Source organism: Orbicella franksi, chromosome 8 (assembly GCF_964199315.1).
Source record: "Orbicella franksi chromosome 8, jaOrbFran1.1, whole genome shotgun sequence".
Taxonomy (NCBI): Eukaryota; Metazoa; Cnidaria; class Anthozoa; order Scleractinia; family Merulinidae; genus Orbicella; species Orbicella franksi.
The window spans coordinates 8,076,310-8,099,645 of NC_138152.1; the positions used below are offsets into that span (position 1 = coordinate 8,076,310).

The 23,336-nt window shown below is 36.6% G+C and overlaps 2 protein-coding genes across 2 annotated transcripts in view; one reads left to right on the forward strand and one right to left on the reverse strand.

Moving 5' to 3' along the window:
- LOC145495529 (solute carrier family 25 member 32-like) overlaps nucleotides 1–23,336 on the reverse strand; it is a 240,583-nt gene that overhangs the window by 29,784 nt on the left and 187,463 nt on the right. The gene's annotated exons all lie outside the window — the stretch shown is intronic.
- Nucleotides 1,299–23,336, forward strand: part of LOC145495627 (uromodulin-like) — a 176,107-nt gene continuing 154,069 nt past the window's right edge. Inside the window, exons 1-4 of the mRNA XM_081475252.1 lie at nucleotides 1,299–1,368; nucleotides 5,334–5,593; nucleotides 7,047–7,167; nucleotides 7,689–7,802. Coding sequence (XP_081331378.1) covers nucleotides 1,299–1,368; nucleotides 5,334–5,593; nucleotides 7,047–7,167; nucleotides 7,689–7,802 — 565 coding nt within the window. The remainder of the gene's footprint in view (nucleotides 1,369–5,333; nucleotides 5,594–7,046; nucleotides 7,168–7,688; nucleotides 7,803–23,336) is intronic.

The window sequence follows — 23,336 nt, forward strand, 5'->3', positions numbered from 1 at the left end:
GTTAACTTCAAATACCTCAATTAACATGAGTGTTAATTTCCTTTAGAAAATGGACCTTCTATGAACTGCACTTTAGTAAGTTTGGTTGCGTATTTTATTATGTATTTCTAACAGCCTTTGAGCGAATCGTCTTTAAATAGAAACGTAAACTCCTCGAAACACGACGTCAAACTGTGCAAACAAACAACTGGTCGAATGATGAACACTTTTCCATTAACACACGTAAATCTAAAGTGCTTGTGCTTTAAAATCTCTATCTTTCTCGTTCTTTGCTTGTTGGAGACTCCAAAGATTTTTGGGAAGAAGGAATTATAGCCTTTTGCATGAGACAAGGGATAATTTTCAATTACTTTAACGGAACAAGTGATGTCTTGGAACTATCAGCAGAAACTTGATATCAAGGGGCAAAATTGCATAAATTTAAAGTTTTAAGGCATTGGTAGGAAGTGTAAACTCTGATTAGGAAATCTGTCGTCGTTTACTTTATTGATTCTTGAGTAGCTTTCTCTCCCAATAGTCTTTCACATGTCTGGGTATTCAACATGTACACTTTTTCATTGTAGAATGTACAAATTTAAGGGCAAACACGCGGGATGAAAAAGGGATATCATTAACGAAGGTTACCCTCTCAATAAACTATATATGATGTTCAAAAAAAATAACATTCAAACAAATGAAAGTATAACAATAAAATATGTAGATGCAAGACTAAATAGCGGAAATATGAAACTGAATCATCGCTGCGTTCAGTTTAAGAAAGAACGTTATTTCTTAGAAGGAAAACCGAAATTTGAGACATTTATTTTCTTCATTGATCTGAGGTTTAACTGCAGATAATTTATTCTATCAACGCTTGAGGACAGTGAATTAGCATAACGACCTTAACCATGCCTTTTATTTCGATAAAAAGCAAAACAAAACAAAACAAAACAACTAAAACTCAAGCTTTCACTAGAGTGGTTCTCCTTCAAATGTATTCAGTAACCAACCTACATGTAGGTAAATAAATTAACTAAAGAACGGTATTCTATTTACTCATTAAAAATGCACAATCAGAGCAGAAAGTTTATATGTACTTTGTGGAGTGCAGTCTCTTGTCAAGTGAATAAGTAACATGATTGGTTTACGTCTGTTATCTGAGCACTGTTTTAAATTTAAGCCATATCATGCCATCTTTCATTAGTCGTTGTTAGCTTTTGCTGGAGCTTAATTCGACAAGACATCACTGGTGATTACTCAATACTGTTTTGACTTGCATCTGAGTCTTATTAAGTGGAGACATCCGCCGCAAGTTAAGGATGAGTTTTTCTCTGCTTTTCGTTCTCGTGTCATGGATTTCAGTAATCCCTTGTCCAATTCGGGCGCAGGGTGAGTTTAAAAAAATTTCCTCTTTACCTGCTTTGTATTTTATAGATGCTATCTTAATTTCTAAGTCAGCGTTCCACAGTTTGGTTAAAGATGGCTGTTAAAGGATTCTTGATAATTTGGGAAACGAATCTTTAGTCGGAAATTATACCTAGACTAATATGTTCGAATAAGCATCACATTGTTTCCATTCTGTCTTACGCTGAGTCAGTGCCGTATCTCTCTGTACTGCATTTATCCTGGCAAGCGCGGACGTATGACGAGAATAAAGGAAATCAAGCGAAGCATAAACTGATATTGTCACAATAGTCTTCCAATTTTTGAAAATTAAGTGATATGTAAGCAAGCCTATCTACTTCTCTTCGTCATCGAGGGTTAGTCTGTAGTCCACTGGTTGAATCGGAAATCAAGACATTCGCTTATGATCTCTGATTAGCCGTAGATTTGGAAGCGATGTGATAGAATGCTACACCCGTTTGTCTTCATAACCAGGTCATTCAAAAAAGTGCCGCACTGTCATGTAAAACGAGGAAGTGAGACAAATCTTAGACTAGGTTTACCTCTAATACATAAAAAGGCAAATAACAACAGTTTGAAGAAACCATGTTTCCTTGATTAAAGGTTAAGCTGAGCATTTTCCTCTCCATTGGAAAGTGTGTCTAACAGTTAACTAGAGGTGCTTACTGTAAATCCTTGGACAGTCACTCGATCTTTTTAAGTCTAATAAACAATATCTCGTATGAGATACGTGCGTCATTTGAATACCATATCATGTATAAGATACGTGCATCAGCCATGTTTACCAAATTCAAATTACTTCAATTTTCTTATCTTGTGTTTTAAACCTGATTTTACTTTGTGATACATGTATATACGGCTCATGCTTTTTATTAAAACAGTCCGTTTCCTAGCGCGAGTAGAATAATCAATTCTGCAATTTTTTGGCCTGTAGATCGAAACTCACAAAGATTTCAGAGGAAGTTGCTGCTGTTTCTCAAAAATCACCCAAAAGCCAGGCAAATTTTTGAGCAGACTAGAGAACTCTGATCTGATATTTATTTGTTCGGTTTGGTGTTCGTTCATGTACAAGCCTTCCTTGTATAATACGATACAAACACAGAACCCGAGAAAGCGCTGTTGACATTGTGACGGCACGAGTAAAGAGAATTAATATTTTGATTTTTCTTCATTTTCTTGCATTTTTTCCCGAGGAAAAGGAATTTAAAACATAGTATAAATTAACGCGAATTCAAGATCGTGCAGTGGGTAATAGTCAGGTGCTTGAATTTGTATGATAAAAAGAGGAAATTTAAGGAGTGTTAACGCGCGCAATTCAAGGAGTGTTAAAGCGCGCAATTTAATGAGTGTTATAGTGTGGGATTTAAGGAGTCTTATTGTGTACAATTTAAGGAGCCTTAAAATGCGCAATTTAAGGATTGTTAAAGTGCACAATTTTAAGAGTCTTAAAGTGCGTACTTTAAGGAGTGTTTAGTTGCACAAATTAAGGAGCCTTAAATTGCGAAATTTCTAGAGCCTCAATGTGCGTAATTTAAGGAGCCTTAAAGTGCACAATTTAAGGAGTCTTAAAGTCCGCTATTAAAGGAGTCTTAAAGTACGCAATTTAAGAAGTCTTAAAGTGCGCTATTTAAACAGTCTTAAAGTGCGCAATTCAAGGGGTCTTTAAGTGCGCTATTTAAGTCGTGTTAAAGTGTGCAGTTTTAGGAGTCTTAAAGTGCGTAATTTAAGAAGTGTTTAATTGCGCAAATTAAGGAGTCTTAAATTGCGCAATTTTAGGAGTCTTAAATTGCGCAATTTCAGGAGTCTTAATGGGCGTAACATAAGAAGCCTTAAACTGCACAATTTAAGGAGTCTTAAATCGTGCTATTTAAGGAGTCTTAGAGTGCGCTGTTTAAGTAGTCTTAAAGTGCGTAATTTAAGAAGTCTTAAAATGCGCTATTTATACAGTCTTAAAGTGCGCAATTCAAGGAGTCTTAAAGTGTACTATTTGAGGAGTCTTAAAGAGCGCAAGTTAAGGAGTCCTAAAGTGCACAATTTAAGGAGTGTTAAAGAACGCAATTGAAGGAGTCTGAAAGTACGTAAGTTAAGGAGTGTTAAAGTGCGCAACTGAAAGAGTCTTAAAGTATTTAATTTAAGGAGTGATAAGCGCCCAAGGAAACTTGAAACTAAATATATTACGTAAAGCATTTTTTGGTGATTTTACGAAAGCTTTCATAAAGAAGACTTGGCCCTGATACTGATAATGTTCCAAATTGTTTCTGTGGTTCAGGACCAATTTACAGAAACACTCGTGAAAGTATCAGAAAAATGCATAAAAAAAACTGTATAGGAATACAGAATTTTATCCTATTTTTCACCCACAGTGTAACGACTAAAATTGTCGTGATTCTCATCATTACCCACCGCTAATTTAAAATAACTATACAGTTAGCAGAGGTTGTTTAAGCGCAAATTCTAAAGAAAAGTTTGCCGGGGTCTAGACCCAATAGTAAAAAAGTGTTATCGAATTAAATGCGAATTATTTTGTAAAAATTTGTCAAAGATTAAAATCCATGATGATGTAAATCCGACATAGACGTCGTGTCTCGTACTAATTAGCCATTTCCAAATTTAAGGCAATCTAATTTCTCTCTTGCAACACGGAAATTTTCTCGAAGACTTGATCTGACCTATCAGTCAACAAAAGCTAATATTTCGAGGGAACGGTTCCTTCTTCTGCCGTTGAGCGAAATTTCGAGTTCCTCAACTACTAATTTTTTTTAAAACTAAACTTGAAAAGCTTGCTCAGCACTCTCTATTGTCAGAATATTAACAGGCTGTCTAAATAGACAGTTGGCAAAAAAAACAAAAAAAAACATGGCTATTACGTTGAAATACCTCCAAATTCCCACAAAGACAGTAACTGAGAAATGTGTGACGCTTAGATAGGAGAATTTACGCTTGATATCGGCAATGAGAAGATTAAAAAACAAGCCGTCACTTGCACTACGTTGTTCTCTAATTATTACTAAATTACGACTTCGAGGTGTCCAGTCTTCTATATATTTGTAGGTTGCTATTTCATTTAAACACCAAGTAAGTGATTTAAGCATCAGGGTGGAATGTTTAAGAAAGAATTCACCTGAGGTACGAGTAGCATGTAAACAAACACTTTGTACTGAGATTGTCTACATCGTGTTGCAAACTTCTGTTTGACTATTTTAAAATTCTTCTGAAAAATTAATTATTTCTAACACACTACATATGGAAAAAACACTTGAAAGTACTGGTGAAATGAAACTAATGATATAATTTTACCTGCGTTTGCATTATTTCTTTGAACTGTGAAATTTATTTTATCTAGTTCCCATAAATAAGATGTTATCAGTGTTATTCAAGGCACCTAGTTGATATATCTTTAGCTTTAAGAAAATGTAAAAGTGACTGAAAAGTACCTAAAATTAATCTGGTCCACTAAAAACTGAAATTTCTCGATTTACTATCGCATTTCCTCGTAAATTCTTCATAAAAAAGCTATGACACTGAAAGGTGAACTCTGAAATAAATCATGCAGTTATCATGGATCCTCACAAGACTTAGCAAGCGGGAAAGAAAATTGCGACTACACTCTTAGCTCCCCTTTAAAGAAGTTATTTCCTATATATTTGGTATCACAACAATAACGAACCGGTTAGAAATTATAGTTTCACCGATTTGTTTATACAAAGGTCTGGCAAAAAAATCAATTTTGTGCGTGGAGAGTTAAACGAAATAAAGATATACTGCATGTTGATAGGAGATACTATGTACATAAACCCTCATCACTCACTCCTAAATTACTCTGTTCTTTTTAAAATGTTTGACTATTTGACTATTTATTTTTGTTTCAGACTTTAATTACAAAAGCCTGTTTCAAATTTTCTTTTATTTATTATAAGCTCTAGATAAACATGTTTATATATTTTTTTCAGATGGAGGACGTGAGCTGTACTTTCCAGCCTACTATTTCTATGCTGAGAAACGTTTAGTGAACCACACGATAAAAACCATGATTGTTAAGGACTTGGACGAGTGTGAATACCGTTGCTACCTGGATGCAAACTGTGTCAGTCTTAATATTAAGAACAAAGATCCTAAAGGAACACATGAATGTGAGCTGAATAACTCCACTCACTTGGAGCACGACGGGGATCTGATGGACAACCATCTTTACTACTATCGTGGCGCCGAAGTAAGTAACTATGAAATTTTTAACTTTGCGCCCTCAATACTTTGTTAGACTGTATATTACCACCGGAAGCCCTCACTCACAAACGTTTCGGACTTGAACAAGTAATGAGAGCAAGCAGGCCTAAAGCCAGAAACAAGAAGCGGGAGCTCAGAAGAGAACACAAGTCATCCTTGCCGGGAGGAAGGGGTTCGGGAGGGGGGGGGGGGGGAGCGGGGAGGAGGGGCGGGGGGCGGGGGAAAGGCAAAAGTCAATTGTTTAAACAAAGAAAATGAAAGAGAGAATACAATGGTAGGATAATGCTGACCTGTACATATCCAACCAGTATATAAATATGTAACGAATAATCCCATGGCTCATGACACAGTTTGGCCAGCTGATTGCAACCTTTTGCTTTGATTATTGCAGTCTGTTGATAAACAGAAATTTATAAGGTGACTTATTTTGTTTCAAACACGAGTAGCATCGTTCCAGTATAAACACCGTCAGCCTTCTGAGCAAAGTCTCTCGAGCTAGCTGCCAATCCATTTTAGAATATTGCGATCGATATCAGATACTGTGTTGCAACAAAATACTCTTTAGGCTAAAGAGTCGTTGTCGTTAAAGGTTTCATGTAAATTTTGGTAGGCATTTTTAGGCGATGCACCCAAAATATCCCAGTATTTTATCACAAATTACTTAGATCACACTCGTTTTTTGTGTGATAATACCTCCGTTTCTTCCGCCTTTTGTCGGGTAACAGAATTTCAGTTTAAAAAGTAAAGAAGAACTGTATCGTGTCACTCGAAGATACCTCATTCCCACTTGACCTCGCCGGCTCTTAATTTCACGAGGTTTTATTTCGCGACTTGAGGATACGGTCTTAAGAAAAAAACATTAAATTTTGCAAAAGTACGTCGACGAAGGTCAAATAACAGTTGATGAGACAATTGCTTGACTTCGTAAATTTATTACCATAATTAATTTCGCGAGCGTTTTTTGCGAGTCTTAAAATTCGGGGAAAATCGCGAAAATTAATGCTCGAGAAAAAACTGACAGCGCGAAAAAATATGGGAACTTTAACTCAGACTATGTAAGAAATAATCCTTGGCTAATTTTAAATGATATTTAGTCACGGGTTCGTTGGTAATTGTTGATTATTTTTCCGTAAAAATGTTGAGTCCTTATATGGTCTAGTTTTCAAACAATTAGCTCTCTTCCTCCGATTCACCGTTATCTTCAGCTTGTAAATTCGCCAAAACCCCTTAAGTACAGTCATCAAATTAAATTTTCTACTTGCAGACTACTTCTAGGGAAACGGGGTCCTCGGATAAGGAACTGGGAGATTAAAGCAATGGGAAAGCCGTGAAATTAAATCTGCTTGTGAGTTTTTTTCCTGCAATCGCGAAATGCACCTCCGAAATTTTCGCGAAAATTAGTAAGAATAAGCTAACTATTTTTGGTTACTTTGATTTAGAATCATTGTGGAAAGAACCAGGAGAAGTGCCAAAACAACGCAACTTGTCTGTCCGGTTTTACAAGTAAGAAATATCGATGTGTGTACAGTCCTGGTTTTAAAGGCGAAAACTGCAAGCAAAGTAAGTATAAAAGATATCTCAAATATTATGACTAGCTGCAGTACTCTTAACATCGTGCAGTTAGCTGTCAATTAACACGAGCATAGCTAAACATCGAGCATTAGGCAGCAGAGGTTCCAAAACAGATATCTCCTACACTTTCGTCGTTAAAACATTGCAAACGGTGCACAATAAGCTAGTGGCATCCAAGGTGGATCTACCTTCTTGTCCAATTTAAATAAAGTCATTTTAAATTGTCTTGAAACTTCCAAATAACAGCATGAAACAGTGGAGAAAAAGAAACTAAACAGCATGAGTTAAAATGCTCAACACGGTCGTTAAACCAACAGCTAAACACCTTTTAATATAAAAAACTGAGGATCGTGATGTCATCCATAGCCTTCCAGCCTACCTACATGTATTCTCTACGAAACTAAGCACCGACTTCTTTCCTTAAGTAGTTGGACGGTGCCTGAAGGTAAGATGGACTTTACTTTACATTTCGTGTTCGGACATGTTAATTATTCCGTTTAATTCAATAGACATTGACGACTGTGCAAGTAATCTTTGTGAAAACGGTGGAACCTGCATCGATGGCATTAACGGATACACCTGCAACTGTAAAGATGGGTTTATCGGGGAAAACTGTCAAACAGGTGAGCTTATTAGCAATGTGTTTAAAAAGGTTTTGGCAGGAAAAGCTTTCGAGGTTTAGGTAAATATCTATTGAAAATTTCGAAAAGGACTTGTCGAGCGGGTCGCAGCTGAGGTGTTAAGGGTTTTTATAGTTAAAATAATGTCTGAATTCCTAATGAGGGTCATCTCGAGGAAGCCAAGCAGGGAGGGCCTTCATTTGGGGCGAAAATATGCTCGCATTTTTGTCCTTGGACATTATCTGTTCCTCGAAGCTCACAGCTCTCTTTTCGGAAGAAATATTTTTACCACAATTGCTACTAATCTCGCAATCTCATTGGCTAATTTGCCGTTGTCAAGAAGAGTCCAGACAACGCTGCTCGCGTCAATGTATCACGCAAGGACTTTTTCAGCTCGCGCTCTGAAAAAATCATTTTCTTTGACGTTGCTATTGTGGTAAAAACAAAACAAAACAAAACAAAACAAAAACAAACACATCGATTGTGGTTTAGCGTTGTCTGTACTCTTATCGATAACGATATGCGTCATCACAGTGGTCAAAATTTGTTGCAGACTTGGATTAACTTTAATCGGCAACCAGGCCTCGGATAATGAGAGACATTCACAGAGTAAAGTGTCCAAGAACATAATGACGCCGACCAGACTTGAACCAAGACCTCTCGACTAGGAGTCGAAAGCGTGCTGTAGCAAATACGATTTCTAAAGTAAGTCCGTCAAGAAACCCAAATGCTCGTGACAATTGTCGAAGATAAAAGAAGAACCGTGTTCCACTAAAATTTCGCAATTTTTTGCATTTTACGAGAACTAATTTTTGCGATTGCAAAACTAGCCCGTGAAAATGTAGACGAACAAAGTCAAAATACTCAAGTATTAGTAAACAAGTTAGGTTGGTGAAGGTCAAAGGCCAGAAGTTAAGTAGAGGGGTTTGGATTGTTGAAAATGATGTTCACATTGTGTGCACAGTGCAATTGCTGGAGACGGACTCCAGTCTCGTCGTGAGCCACCACCACACTGTTATTTTGACGAACAGCAGAAGACTCGGTGGAAGAAAACTCGGTGGAAAAAAACTCGGTTGTGCTGTCAGTTGAGAAGGCTGTTTGACAGGACCTCACTGCACTTGCCAAGCTAGGATGTGGATGAGTGCGTGTTGAATTATGGCGTCTCAAAATTAAAAACGCCTATTTCCATACGAAATACTCTGCTGAAACAAAACCCTTCCGCCGCTAGCTAGTGACAGTAATTTCGAGAACTTTCTAATTTTGATGAGGTCCGCGTACGTGTGAAAAAGAACTAGACTGTGATTTACGAAGTGTGGTTGCATTTATTATTTTATTCTTTTTTGGCTCTGAAAAAGTATGATTTAAGTTATTAAAAGGAACGCAGAAACCTGTGTGTATTAACTAAAGATCATTATGAACGTTTAATCATGTATTTATTATGATTTATTGATACCATTTTATGACTGTGACATAACTCCGTTGTGGTTGGCTGATGGCAGGCCAATTTAACGTTACTTTTAACATACACTGTAAAGCAAATTTATTAACGCGCCTGCGTTGTTAACTTTCACAATCATAATAAACGGGTAATTATATTAAAGCTTGAGCAATTAAGGATTCGCGATGGTTGAAAATACTTTCAAATTGCACTGGCCTAAAAAGAGACTTTTCAAATATCTCTGGTAGTGTAACTCCTTTTAAATCTAAAATTACACTCTTTTTCATTCGATTACTTATACTTATTATTCATATTTTTCCTTATTTCAACATTGTTGAAGACATTTTTTCCTTATTTCAACATTGTTGTTGTTTTTAGCACATACAGTATTAGACAAAAGTAGTGCCAACGGTAATCGTCGATTATTTACGTATATTTATTTTTTTAGCTGACATATGTAAGAACTACGAAACGCTGACAGATGCAGAAAGAAAATATGACTATGAAACAAAAGACTCAAAATGTGACAACACACTGAATGGCTGGTATCGCTTCCAAGGAGCTGCAGGCACAAAAATGGTGACCACATGTACACCGATGAACCGTTGTGATGCAGACATCCCTATCTGGTTAAGTGGCGGTCATCCTACAGTGGCTGAGGGTACAGTCACAAGAAAAGTCTGCATTAATATGTATGAGGACTGTACTTGTAAAGAATCAGTCAACATTAAAGTAAAGAACTGCGGCTCCTACTATATCTACAACTAATTTCACCCAGGGAAGTGTAACGCCCGTTACTGTAGCACTGACTAATCCAGTAACAAATGACTTTAGGGTGAAACCGATATTGACGGCTTTTTCGTGACGTGATTGCTATCGGTTTGCTTTCGTTGCTCTTCCTTTCACCATTTGAAAACTGCGACTACTAGAACGACACCCGATAAATAAGCAAACGGAACAAAAAAACATATAATTTACATATTATAACTTGTTTGAAGACAAGAGATTATCAAGGTAAGAGAGTGAATCCCCCATATAGGCCTTCTACCCAAGGTAATCTCTCTTAAGTTATTTTTATACATGGTATCCAGTTCTTCCGCGGATGTTACTCTCGCGTTGCGTGGATGTTTTCATAGGGATCTGTTTATGTTTCGTTTCGTTTCGTTTCAAAGCCGAAAGGAAAACCTTCAACGCTGTGGAGATGTTTTCTTTGATATTTTGATTACAAGCAAAGGAGCTTCTCGGTATGTTTTCATACATTTCGAAACTTTAATATGAGCTTAAATAAGAGACGGATGTCCCCTGCACAAACAATAACAACTAAATGAGCGGCGGACAAATGTTTAGACAAACGAGTGCAAAGCAAACAAACGCCCAAACACAAGCTAGACAACCGAACAAACAGATGATCGAAACTGCAGGCAGACGCTCGCTGCTCAAGTAGCAAAATGCAGTTTAAGCAGCAACGGCAACAACGCCAAAGACAACGTCGATTAAAAAAAAAAACGACTTAATATTCAACCTACGAATCTCGCTAGAATTTAGATTCATTTAGATTGTGTATACTGTCAGATATATCCCAAATAGAATATGTAAGAGAGCTTCAAATTTCGAAAGAGAAATTTTAAGGTTCTGTCCTCGTGTACCGGTTCACAAGAACCGATACAAAAGACCCAACAATGTACAACAGCTAACCAAAGGTTCGCAAAGTAAGGAGTACAATGGTTATTCCCTCTGTGCACCGGTACACCAGAACACACAATTTTAAAAATTAGCCGTCGTATTGTTCATGCACGTTCTCTCGAATATGCAGAATGTGGCTATTTCACCTTGTTGTTTTGTGACCTTTTGTAAACAACGGCAAAGAAATGAACAAAGAATTATAACGCACGCTTACACAGCCACTGTACTCGTTGCCGTTACCGTTGAAGTCTGCCGGCGTAATTAAACTTCCTAAAACGGAGTAAACGGCAAAATAAAGAACAGCCAAACGAACACAAAACAAACGAAAGCCCGACTGAACAAAGAAGGGGCTGAGAGCGCAGAAAACATCTCTGGTATGAAACGAAACCAAAACATAAAGCCGGAATGACGTTCCCGCCATTTCGTCTTAGGTAGTTTCGAGAAAGTCACTTCGGCTGTCTAGTGGATTACTTGGGTAAAAGGCCTATATGGGAGATTCACTCTCTTACCTTAATAATCTCTTGTTGTGTAAAGAGACGTCCTAGAAGCATGTTTTTGACTTGAAATGTCGCGAAGTAATTTGCAACTGCTCCACGTAATGCTAACTTGTCGACATTAGAAAGTGAACGACGTTTTCGTACACCGTAGATCGGTGCTGTAAATTATTTTCAATTTACCTATATTCAGCAGGCTATCTAGTTGTTCGACGGTTAGGTATGGCACCACTAAATGGAAAATAAACATAGAGAAACTCCGGCTGGTTCAGAACTTCGTCGCTCGTATTTGAGGAAGGACGATCACATTTCAAATATCAGTCAAAGATCTCGTGACCTGATCATCATGTACAAAGATCTACAAATGCCTAACATAAAACGCTTGAATGAGTTTGGCCGTGAGATGAAAAATTCTCCATTATTTAGCTTGCTCAAAAAGACGGTGAAAACCCGGTTTTCATGATATACATAGAATTGTCCTACATCATATTGTATAATTTTTAACCTGGATTTTTAATTAAATTTCATAAATTTTATATTAATATAAATTAATTCTGAAAAACCCACCAGGGGGAAACTGATAAATAGTACAGGGTTGTATTGTAAGTGGAGGGTCATACAGGCTCCATATTGCAAATCGCATACCTAAATCACTCTCGACAGACGACTCTAGCCATTCGGAGGACTCGCGTCTCAAAAACACGTAGAGTAGCTATAGAGTAGTGAAATTACGAACATCGGTTAATAATTCAAGTTCTTCACGGGTCACGCAAAACCTTCAGGTCACGTAGTACGAAGAACAATTTCTTAAATTCACGTTTCACGGAAAAGTGAAATCAGCTAATCACGCATCACGAGGATATCCCTGTACGACCCTCTAAGTGCATAACTGTTGTCACAGATAGTTGTTAGTTGTTTGTTTGCTTGTTTGTTTGTTTGTTTTACTAGTTTTGTTCCGTGTTTATTTACATGCTGGCAATACTCTTTCTTCGTGTGTGCTTCTTCGCTTGTTTGTTTTTGTTCGTTTCCTTGTTTTCATGTCTCTCTCTTTACTTTCATTGTTTCTTCTATAGATTGCTTTTCTTTTTCGTTTGTTTCGTTTTTTGACAAAGTTGTTTTTCTTTTTGGTTTTGTTGTTTTATTGTCTGTGTGTTAGTTTGCAGTCGTACATGTTCGTCCTTCTTTCATTCATTCCTCGTTTCCTTTTTTCTGCTTGATTTAATTTATGTGGTTTATCTCGTGTAACCATGGTTACCAAGAGTTTTTTAAAAGGTGATTTTTGTCCCTAACTCTATCATATATTTATTAGCTAATTTTAGATAATGAATGGTATTTGTGCTATAGTGTTAGAAACTTAGAAAGAAAAAACAGTAAAAAGACAGTGATTTAAGTTATTTTAAGAGTCTTCATAGTGTATATTGGGGAGTACCTATGTAGGAGGACACCGCGGACAACAAATGAACGGAGTTTAAAAGCTAAGTTAACAGTGCGCGCTCTAAGTTTTGTATCTTTTTCACTGTCGACAGACTCGCAGCGGAAACAATATAAAAGTTGACGCATTTTGTAGTTTTGTTAAGGTGTACCGCTGACCAGCAAAGTGCTGTATCACGCTCCAAAAAACGTATTTCCGCGGTGCCATGTAGGAGAGGGTGGGTAGGGGATAAAAGAGTATCGTCCACTTTAGTTCAGGCTAAATTAGTAAAAAGGATGGACTTGTTTACTTCAATGAAGTGCTTGATTGCAATGATAATTCAGTTTACAATAGCTTAAAAATGAACAGTGTTTACTTCCGTGTAGCAGTTTATGGAAATAAGACTTCTTAATATTCATAGAATGATCTGATGAGGAATTGCTATTTAAGCATTTCTTTTGTTTAAGCTGATTTCTTCACGGGTAGCTCAAACTAAGCACGTGAGCGTCACTACCATTTAATGAAATATTTGACTATAGTTCGACCCTTACACCTGTTATTAAAAAAAAAAAAACATAAAATTAAAAGATAATTAAATTTACTATTGTAAAGTGCCATAGACAATAGTGGAGTAAAGCGCTCTAGGGAGATTTTTTCTTTTAATCTCAATCTTCTTATAATAATAAGTAGTCATGACCTATAATATTTTAAGAGATCTTATGAAAAATACCCCTGGCGCTTCAAAATGTACAAAACTGGTAATAAAATGCTATCTTAAAACTGGTGATATTGTCTTTTTGTACCCTTTCTGAGATATAACCTATTATGCCACGAAGAAAAGCACAACTTTTTCACCAATGATTGGGAATTTTTGTGATACCATCATTTTGACAAGTGGCATTATTTATCTGTCAAAGTTTAACTACTTGAGACTGTTAAAGCCACTTTAGAGAGAATATTACATGTGTGTAATATCAGGATACAAAAAAAAAAAAAGAAAAAAATACATTCATGATATTAAAAAATCGTGAAATTCCTTAATTACAAACTGATTATTTTAAACATAGGAGAACGGGCTTAAGGGGGGAGGGGTTCGGTAGCCAAGCACCCCGCCACCACCCCTCCGTTTTGGAAATTGTAAATTAAAACCTTTCAAGAAAAACGATGACTCAGGCAACAGCACTTGGGAGAAGACATTCTAAAATAGTGCGGTGGGCGTGTCAGTGGTCTTTCAGACTCCCGGCAGAGAACCCTCTTTTTCTTTGTTTTCAAGGTTTCCAGGCTTGTTGGCTACTTTCTCTGAAATTTGCCTTGCCAAAAAAAGCCTCAGATAATATGAGGAACCTGTGATATTCTTCTGCTTTCGAAAAGATACTATTTGCTCAAATGTGTATCGTGGAGATGCACGATAAGGATATTATTTATATTCACAATTTCCATCAACAAAACAATGACTAAAGAATCACAGTTAACAAAGACCAAGCCTTCAGTTTTTTCGGTGGCTCTAAAAGGGCCATTTTGGGTTCTCCACGAAAAACCGGAACAAAGGAACGAAGGAACGATAAATTTAAACAATAAATTTGAACGTCACTTAACTGAAGATGAACGAAGCGACAAGTTTCCATACAAGCAACCAGCTGATCAAAATAAAATGCATGCTAAAAATTGTAATCTGCGTTTGCCTTTAAATAAGAACCGCCAATTAGCACACGTATTTCTAACGCGGCTTTCGGTTGACAGAACACTCAATTGTAATATACAGAACGTTTCAACGAGTCTAAAATTACTAACTTCTTGCCTTTCAGTCATTTACAAGAGTGATCAAAATCTAATTTATTCTCAAGACATCCATGCAATGGCGCATAAAACGGTGATGCGAATGAAAAGAATCGTCAGATGGGCGATATTATTTTGATATACCACCAGAATTTCAAAACCAGCATATTATAAAATGCTAGAAATTGCTGAGAAAAAGGTTAGGAAGTTTAATCACGAAGGAGAAACTTTCTCTACTGGATGTGCTGCTTTTCTTTCTTTGTATATGTTAACATCAAGTTTTAAGTAAACTAATTTCGGGATTACTATTCTAAAGAATTTGTGATAGAGTTGTAAAATGATTCGGCGAACATATTTCAATTACATTGCAGATTTAAGTTCAACAAACTTTTATTATATTTAGCAGACAAGGTTCACACTTTACATAGAGCAAAAATAGAACGTCTCTTTGGTAGAATAGTTAGCTTGATTAACATGTATGCTGGTGGGTAGTCAAAACACATCTGTTGGGTAATTACCTCAATTCGCAATAATTTAGGTCACGTTAACTTCAAATACCTCAATTAACACGAGTGTTAATTTCCTTTAGAACGTGGCCCTTCTAAGAACTGCACTTTAGTAGGTTTGGCTACGCGTTTTATTATGTATTTCTAACAGCCTTTTGGCAATCGTCCTTAAAAAGATGACGGCGTCAAACTGGGCAAACAAATGACTGGTCGAACGATGAACACTTTTCCGTTAACAAACGTAAAGCTTAAGTGCTTGTACTTTACAATCTTCATCTTTCTCGTTCTTGGCTTGTTGGAGATTCCAAAGATTTTTCAGAACAAGGAATCATAGTCATTTGCATGGGACAAGGGATAATTTTTAATTGTTTTAATGGAACAAGTCATGTCTTGGAACTATTTCAACAGAAACGTCATATCAGTGGGCAAAATTGCATAAATTTAAAGTTTTAGGGCATTTAAAGGAAGTGTAAGCCCTGATTAGGAAATCTTTCGACGTGTACCCTATTCATTTTTTAGCAGCTTTCTCTGCGAATAGTGTTTCACATGTCTGGGTATTCAACATCTACTCTCATTGTAGAATGGACAAATATAAGGGAAAACACGCGGGATCAAAAAGGGACATCATTAACGAAGGAGGCCGTCTTAATAAACTATATATAATGTTCAAAAAAATAACATTCAAACAAATGAAAGTATAACAATAAAATATCTAGATGCAAGACTAAATAGCAGGAATCTGAAACTGAATCATCGCTGGGTTTAGTTTAAGAAAGAATGTTATTTCTTAGAAGGAAAACTGAAATTTGAGAAATTTAATTTCTTCATTGATTTAAGGTTTAAGTGCAGAAAATCTATTTTATCAACGCTTGACGACAGTGAATTAGCTCAACCATGCCTTTTATTTCGAAAAAAAAAAAAGCAACAACATATAAAATTCAAACTTTCACTAGAGTGGTTCTCCTTGAAATGTATTTAACCAACCTACAAGTAGGTAAATGAATTAATTAATTAAAGAACCGTATTCTATTTACTCATTAAAAATGCACAATTAGACCAGTTGGTTTATATGTACTTTGTGGAGTGCAGTCTTTTGCCAGGCGAATGAGTAACATGATTGGTTTACGTCTGTTATCTGAGCACTGTTTTAACTTTAAACCATATCATGCCGTCTTTCATCAGTCGTCGTTAGCTTTTGCTGGAGCTTAATTCGATAAGACATCACTGGTGATTATTCAACACTGTATTGACTTGTATCTGAGAGTTATTAAGTGGAGACATCCGCCGCAGGTTAAGAATGAGTTTCTCTCTGCTTTTCGTTCTCGTGTCATGGATTTCAGTAATCCCTTGTCCAACTCGGGCGCAGGGGGAGTTTAAAAAATTTTCTATTTACCTGCTTTTTATTTTATAGATACTTTCTTAATTTTAAACTCAGCGTTCCCCAGTTTGGTTAAAGATGGCTGTTAAAGGATTCTTGATAATTTAAGCAACGAATCTTTAGTCGGAAATTATACCTAATTTGTTCGAAGAAGTATCACATTTTTTCCATTCTGTATTACGCTGAGTCAGCGCAATAACTCTTTGTACTGTATCAATCTTGTTAAGCGCGGACAGTGTGACGAGAAGAAAGAAAGTCAAGCGTAGCAAAAACCGATATTGTCCAATTTTTGAAAATTAAGTGATATGTAAGCAAGCCTATCTACTTCTCTTGTTGATCGAGGGTTAGTCTGTAGTCCTCTCGCTGAATCGGGAACCAAGATATTCGGGTGATGATCTCTGATTAGCCGTAGACTTGGAAGCGATGTGATAGAATGCTACATGCGTTTGTCTTCATAACCAGTTCATTCAGGAAAGTGCCGCACTGTCAGCACGTAAAACGAGGAAGTGAGACGAATCTTAAACTAGCTTTACCTCTAATACATAAAAAGGCAAATGACAACAGTTTGAAGAAACCATGTTTAGTTGTTTAAAGGTTGATGCTGAGTATTTTTCTCGTCATTGGAAAAAGGTGAGTAACAGTTATCTGGAGGTGCTACTGTAAATCCTTGGACAGTAACTCGATCTTTTTAAGTCTAAAAAAAATATCCTGTATGAGATACGTGCATCGTCTGAATACCACATCATGTATGAGATACGTGCATCAGCCATGTTTACGAAATTCCTATTACTTCAATTTTCTTATCTTGTATTTTAAACCTAATTTTACTTTATAATACATGTATATATAGCTCATGTTTTTCATTAAAACGTTCAGTTTCCTAGCGCGAGTAGAATAATCAACTCTGTATTATTTTGGCCTGTAGATCGAAACTCACAATGATCTCAGAGGAAGTTGCTGCTGTTTGTCAAAAACCACCCACAACCCTGGCAAATTTAAGCAGACAAGAGAACTCTGATCTGTTATTTATTTGTTGGGTTTGGTGTTCGTTCATGTAAAAGCCTTCCTTGTATAATACGATACAAACGCAGAACTCGAGAAAGCGCTGTTGACATTGTGATGGCAAGAATAAAAAGAATTTATATTTTAATTTTTTTTCGTTTTCTTGGAATTTTTTTTGCAACTGAAAAAGAATTTAAAACATAGTATAAATTAACCTGAATTTAAGATCGTGCAGTGGGTAATAGTCAGCTGCTAGAATATGTGTTATAACAAGAGGAAATTTAAGGAGTGTTAAAGCGCGCAATTTAAGGAGTGTTTAAGCGCGCAATTTAAGGAGTGTTATGGTGCGCAGTTTAAGGATTGTCAAAGTGCGCAATTTAAGGGGTGCTAAACTGCGTAATTTAAAGAAAGAGTCTTATTGTGCACAATTTAAGGAGTCTTAAAATGCGCAATTTAAGGACCTGTAAAGTGCGCAATTTTAAAAGTCTTTAAGTGCGGAAGTTAAGGAGTGTTTAATTATGCAAATTAAGGAGTCGTAAATTGCGCAATTTCAGGAGTCTTAATGTGCGTAATTTAAAGAGCCTTAAAGTGCACAATTTAAGGAGTTTTAAAGTGCGCTATTTAAGGAGCCTTAAAGTGCGTAATTTAAGGAGTCTTAAAGTGCGCTATTTAAACAGTCTTAAAGTGCGCAATTCAAGGAGTTTTAAAGTGCACTATTTAAGTAGTCTTAAATAGCGTAATTTAAGGAGTCTTATAGTGCGCAATTTAAGGATTGTTAAAGTGCTTAATTTCAGGAGTCTTAAATTGCACAATTTAAGGAGACTTAAAGTGCGTAATTTCAGGAGTCTTAAAGTGCGCTATTTAAACAGTCTTAAAGTGCGCAATTCAAGGAGTTTTAAAGTGCACTATTTAAGTAGTCTTAAATAGCGCAATTTAAGGAGTCTTATAGCGCGCAATTTAAGGATTGTTAAAGTGCTCAATTTCAGGAGTCTTAAAGTGCTCAATTTCAGGAGTCTTAAAGTGCACAATTTAAGGAGACTTAAAGTGCGCAATTTAAGGAGTCTTCAAATGCCAACATTTCAGAAGTCTTAAAATTCGCAATTTCAGGAGTCTTGATGTGCGAAATTTCAGGAGTGTTAAAGTGCGCAATTGAAGGAGTCTGAAAGTGTTTAAGTAAAGGAGTGTTAAAGTGCGCAACTGAAAAAGTCTTAACGTGCTTAATTTAAGGAGAGCGCCCAAGGGAACTTGAAAATGTATATATTACATAAGGCATTTTTTGGTGATGTTACGAAAGTTTTTTTAAAGAGGACTTGAAGAGATACTGATAATGATCCAAAGTGTTTCCGTGGTTCAGTACCAAGTTACAGAAACACTCGTGAAAGTGTCAGATAAATGATGGGAACACTAATAATGTTCTTCTATTTTTCATTCAGAGTGTAATGACTAAATTGGCCGTTATCGTAACCAATACCCACCGCTAATTTAAATTAACAATACTCTTAGCAGAGGTTGTTTAAGCGCAAATTCTAAAGATAAGTTTGCCGGTGTCTAGATGCAATAGGAAGCTTATTATCGATCAATTAAATGCGAATTATTTTGTAAAAACTTGCCATAGATTAAAACCCCGCATAAATTTCCCTCAACCAGAAACGTTTTGACTAAATCTGTAACTAAAAATCAGTTCATGATGTAAACTCAACATAGACATCGTGTCTTGTATTAATAAGCTATTTCCTAGGCAATCTAATTTCGGTCTTGTAGCACGGAATTATTCGTAAGACTTCATCAGTCCACAAAAACTAATATTTCGAGGGAACGGCTCCTTCTTTCGCAATAGAGTGAAATTTTGGGTTCTGCAACTGTTAATTTTTTAAACTAAACTTGAAAAGCTTGATCAGCACTCTCCATTGTCAGAATATTAATATGCTGTCTGAATAGACAGGTGGCAAAAACAACCTTGAGGTGAATATTCTATGGATATACCACCAAATTCTCATAAGAGCAGCAACTGAGAAATGTGTGATGCTTAGATTGGAGAATTTACGTTTGATATCAGCAAGGGGAAGATTAAAAAACAAGCCGCCACTCGCACTTTAAAAATCGAATTTAAGTTTTAGACTTTTTCACGTTCTTCGCTAATTATCACTAAATTACGACTTCGAGGTGTGCAGTCTTCAAAATATTTGTAGATTGCAATTTCATTCAAACACTAAGTAAACGATTTAACCATCAGCGTCGAATGTTTAAGAAGGAATTCGAGGTTCAAGTAACATGTGGACAAACATTTTGTTCTGAGATTATTTACATCATGTTGCAAACTTCTGTTTGACTGTTTTAAAATTCTTCTGAAAAATAAATCATTTCCAACAACAGGACGTATCCAAAAACACTTGAAAGTACTGGTGAAATGAAACTGATGATGAAATTGTACCTGCGTTTGCACTATTCCTTTGAGCTTTGAAATGTATTTTCTCTAGTTCCCATCACTAAAATGTTTCCAGTGTTATTGATGAGGGCAACTATTTAATACTATCTTTAGCTTTAAGAAAATGTAAAATGGCCTGAAAAGTACCTAAAATTATTCTGGTCCACTAAAACCTGAAATTTATCCATTTACTATCGTATTTGTTCATAAATTCTTCACAAAAAGCGATGACACTGAAAGGTAAACCCTGAAATTCATCATGCAGTTAGTTATCTTGGATCCTTTACAAGACTTAGCAAGCGGGAAAGAAAATTGCGACCACAATCTTGGCTCCCCTTTAAGGAAGTTATTTCGTATTTGGTATCACAACAATGACGAGCCGGTTAGAAATTATAGTTTCACCGATTTGTTTATACAAAGGTCTGGCAAAAAATTAATCTTGTGCATGGAGAGTAATTCGAAATAAAGATATACTACTTAACAAATAAAGAAGCCTCGACTGTGCTCTGTTCTGTTGTAAAGCACGTAGGAAGCGGTAGAGCACGAAAGAAGTGTAGGGGAAAACACGAGACGTAGTCGAGTATTTTTCCATACTTCTTGAGTGCTCTACTGCTTCCTAAGTGCTTTACAACAGAACAGAACACAGTCGAGGCTTCTTTATTTGTTTTATGATAAAGAATCCGATAATTTCCCCACGCATTTGGCTGAATTTTCGAACCAAACTTTATTTTCCAAACGAGCAAAAGTGGCGTCAGCCGTGCACTGTTCTCTGATAAAGCAAGCTAAAATAAGCCAATCACAATCCTTGTTACAATTGTTCAAATAATTTGATTGGCTAACGAAGCGACAGCTGTCAATCACAAAGTGGACTTCAGCTAAGCTTTCAGTTTCGAGTAGTTTGAGCGGCTTTCGAGAGAAGAACGATGCCTTCAAAGTTCGCTTTTAAGTTAATTTTTAAATACGGATCTAAAGGCAGGTGAAGTTTTATAGTCCAGAGGAATCCGGCCGTATTGTGGCCCATGAAAAGGTGCACTTTTCTAGTGGAAATTACGAAACGCTGAGCTCAAAGCTTGCGGATGAATATGCGAAATGCCGAGTTGAATTTGAAAGGAGCTACAGTTATTTACGGCTTGTAGCCGCATGCAGCAAGATTGCCCGAACTAGCGTAAAAGTTAGAAAGACTAAACGGCTCCCACTGGTTTCACGCCGAGCACAGAAGAGAATATCAGAGCAAGCTTTGCACTGACCACTCGTCGGTTCACTTCGCTGAGATGACCGGAGAACGAGCGTTACTACACTGCATGTAAGTGTTGTTTGAGCAATTGAGCATTTTTACAAAATAAAGTTTTTCATCATAAACAGAGACAGTTCAATTGTTGTTTTCTGTCGTTGTTTTACTTCTTAAGTATAATTTCTACCTTCGCAACAAATATAATGTCTTTTATCGAAGCACTGTTTAGGTTGAGAATTTGTTTATTTCGCTACGTGTTTTGTCGGCGGGAATCTAGCAAAACTTGTTATTTTAGTACAGTTTTAACACTACTGTTGCTAGCAATGGTCTCTGTGAGCCATATTTACTACAGACAAATAGCTCGTTTCCATTGCGTTTGTCTGAATCACAGGGGATGTTCAACTTGGGGCAAATTTGTCAAAATTCCGAGGCAGAAATTTGAAAGCCAGCTTATCGTCATCAACCCGTGCTCTGTTCTCTGATAAAGCACGCTCTTTCAGCCAATCAGAACGCGCGTTATATGGAAACTTTATTATAAATGTTTATAAGAGATACTATGTACATAAGCCCTCATCACTCATTCCTCAATTAGTGTGTTCTTTTAAATGTTTGCCTATTGATTTTTGTTTCAGACTGTAAAAGCCTGTTTCTTTTATTGCCCCCGCAGGGTTTTGGCCTAGAGGCCCAGACCCGAGGAGGCATCAATAGTAGCCCCGGCTTATAAAGGGGTAATGGTGTATTGGTATGGGAATCGATCTCGACTTGAAGAAACTAGGCGCGCACGGTGGTCCCGGTTAATATACTCCAAGCATGACGATTTTACCGCGATCAAGTAAATTCACTTCGAAATGGCGGAGATTCTGATATAGAAGAAACTGAAAACTATTTCAAAGATCCTGAAGATGGATTTTGATATAAAAGCAACTCAGAAGGTATCGTAAGTAATTCTGAAGTACTGGTAAATCTCGATATTCGAGGCGAGTGTCTCTTCGCCTGTGTTCAATTGTGACTAAAATACCCTTCCGATCGCCAGTTCTACCTTTGGCATGTCGTTTATTCGGGTCGCATATTTGTATTGAGTAATCTTACAACGCGTAGAGCTCATGTTACGGCTGGGTGACTTTGCAGTGATCCAAATGTTTTGCAGTGTTTTCGTTGAGAACAAAAAGGTTGACTCTAATTTGCATATATGGTGACGGTAACGCGATCTTCTGTTTAAGTCTCGTCGAAAAATCTCGACTTCTGTTCTGCTTTCGAGATACAAATGGTTCGTTTCAGCGTCGAATTGGAACAGCAGATTAGTCTGACATATTTTTTTTGTTTTGCTATAATTTTTTAACCTTTTTTTCCCTGCAAAGTTCTACTAGGTGGAATTTTTGTAAAAGAAATATTAGTTTCCATGAAGCCAACCTATTTTTTTTTTTCAGAAAGTGATTTGTGAGAGTATTATGTAAAGAATATCGTGTGATAGAATGTGTTAAGCAGAATGTGTTGGCTTAGTTAACTTAGCGGATTGTTTGGATCATATTCATGGTCAGATGCCTAAGTTACTGGAACAGTATGAGTGATATAGTTAACAAACAGTAAAATAAAATTTTTAGTTCATGCAATAATGCTCAATATTATTGTTTTCAATGAGCAGAAATAAAAGAAAACGGGGGCAGCTTTAGTGATAACTATCATTAGTATCACCCAACTAGTGGACTAATGCAAATCCCGCATTTTGATTGGCTACGTTACTAGGGGACTATTAGTAATAGTCATCGAGTAGCGAAATTGGCGCCATCGAGCGTGACGCTTTCTTTCGTTTTATTCCCAAATAAATATTTCTTCAACTTGCATTTGCTAACTTTATTGTTACCTTTTCTGTCCGACTAGTTGGGTGATACTAAAACAATTAGACCCTTCGCCCTCAAGGGCTACGGGTCTAATTGTTAACTAGTTTATTACAAGCTCTTTAGATAAACATGTTTATATTTCTTTGAGATGGAGGACGTGAGCTGCACTTTCCAGCCTATTATTTCTATGTTGAGAAACGTTTAGTGAACCACGTGATAAAAAGAGGCCCTGTCAAGGACTTGGACGAGTGCGAATACCGTTGCTACCTGGATGCAAACTGTGTCAGTCTTAATATTAAGAACAAAGATCCTGACGGAACACATGAATGTGAGTTGAATAACTCCACTCACTTGG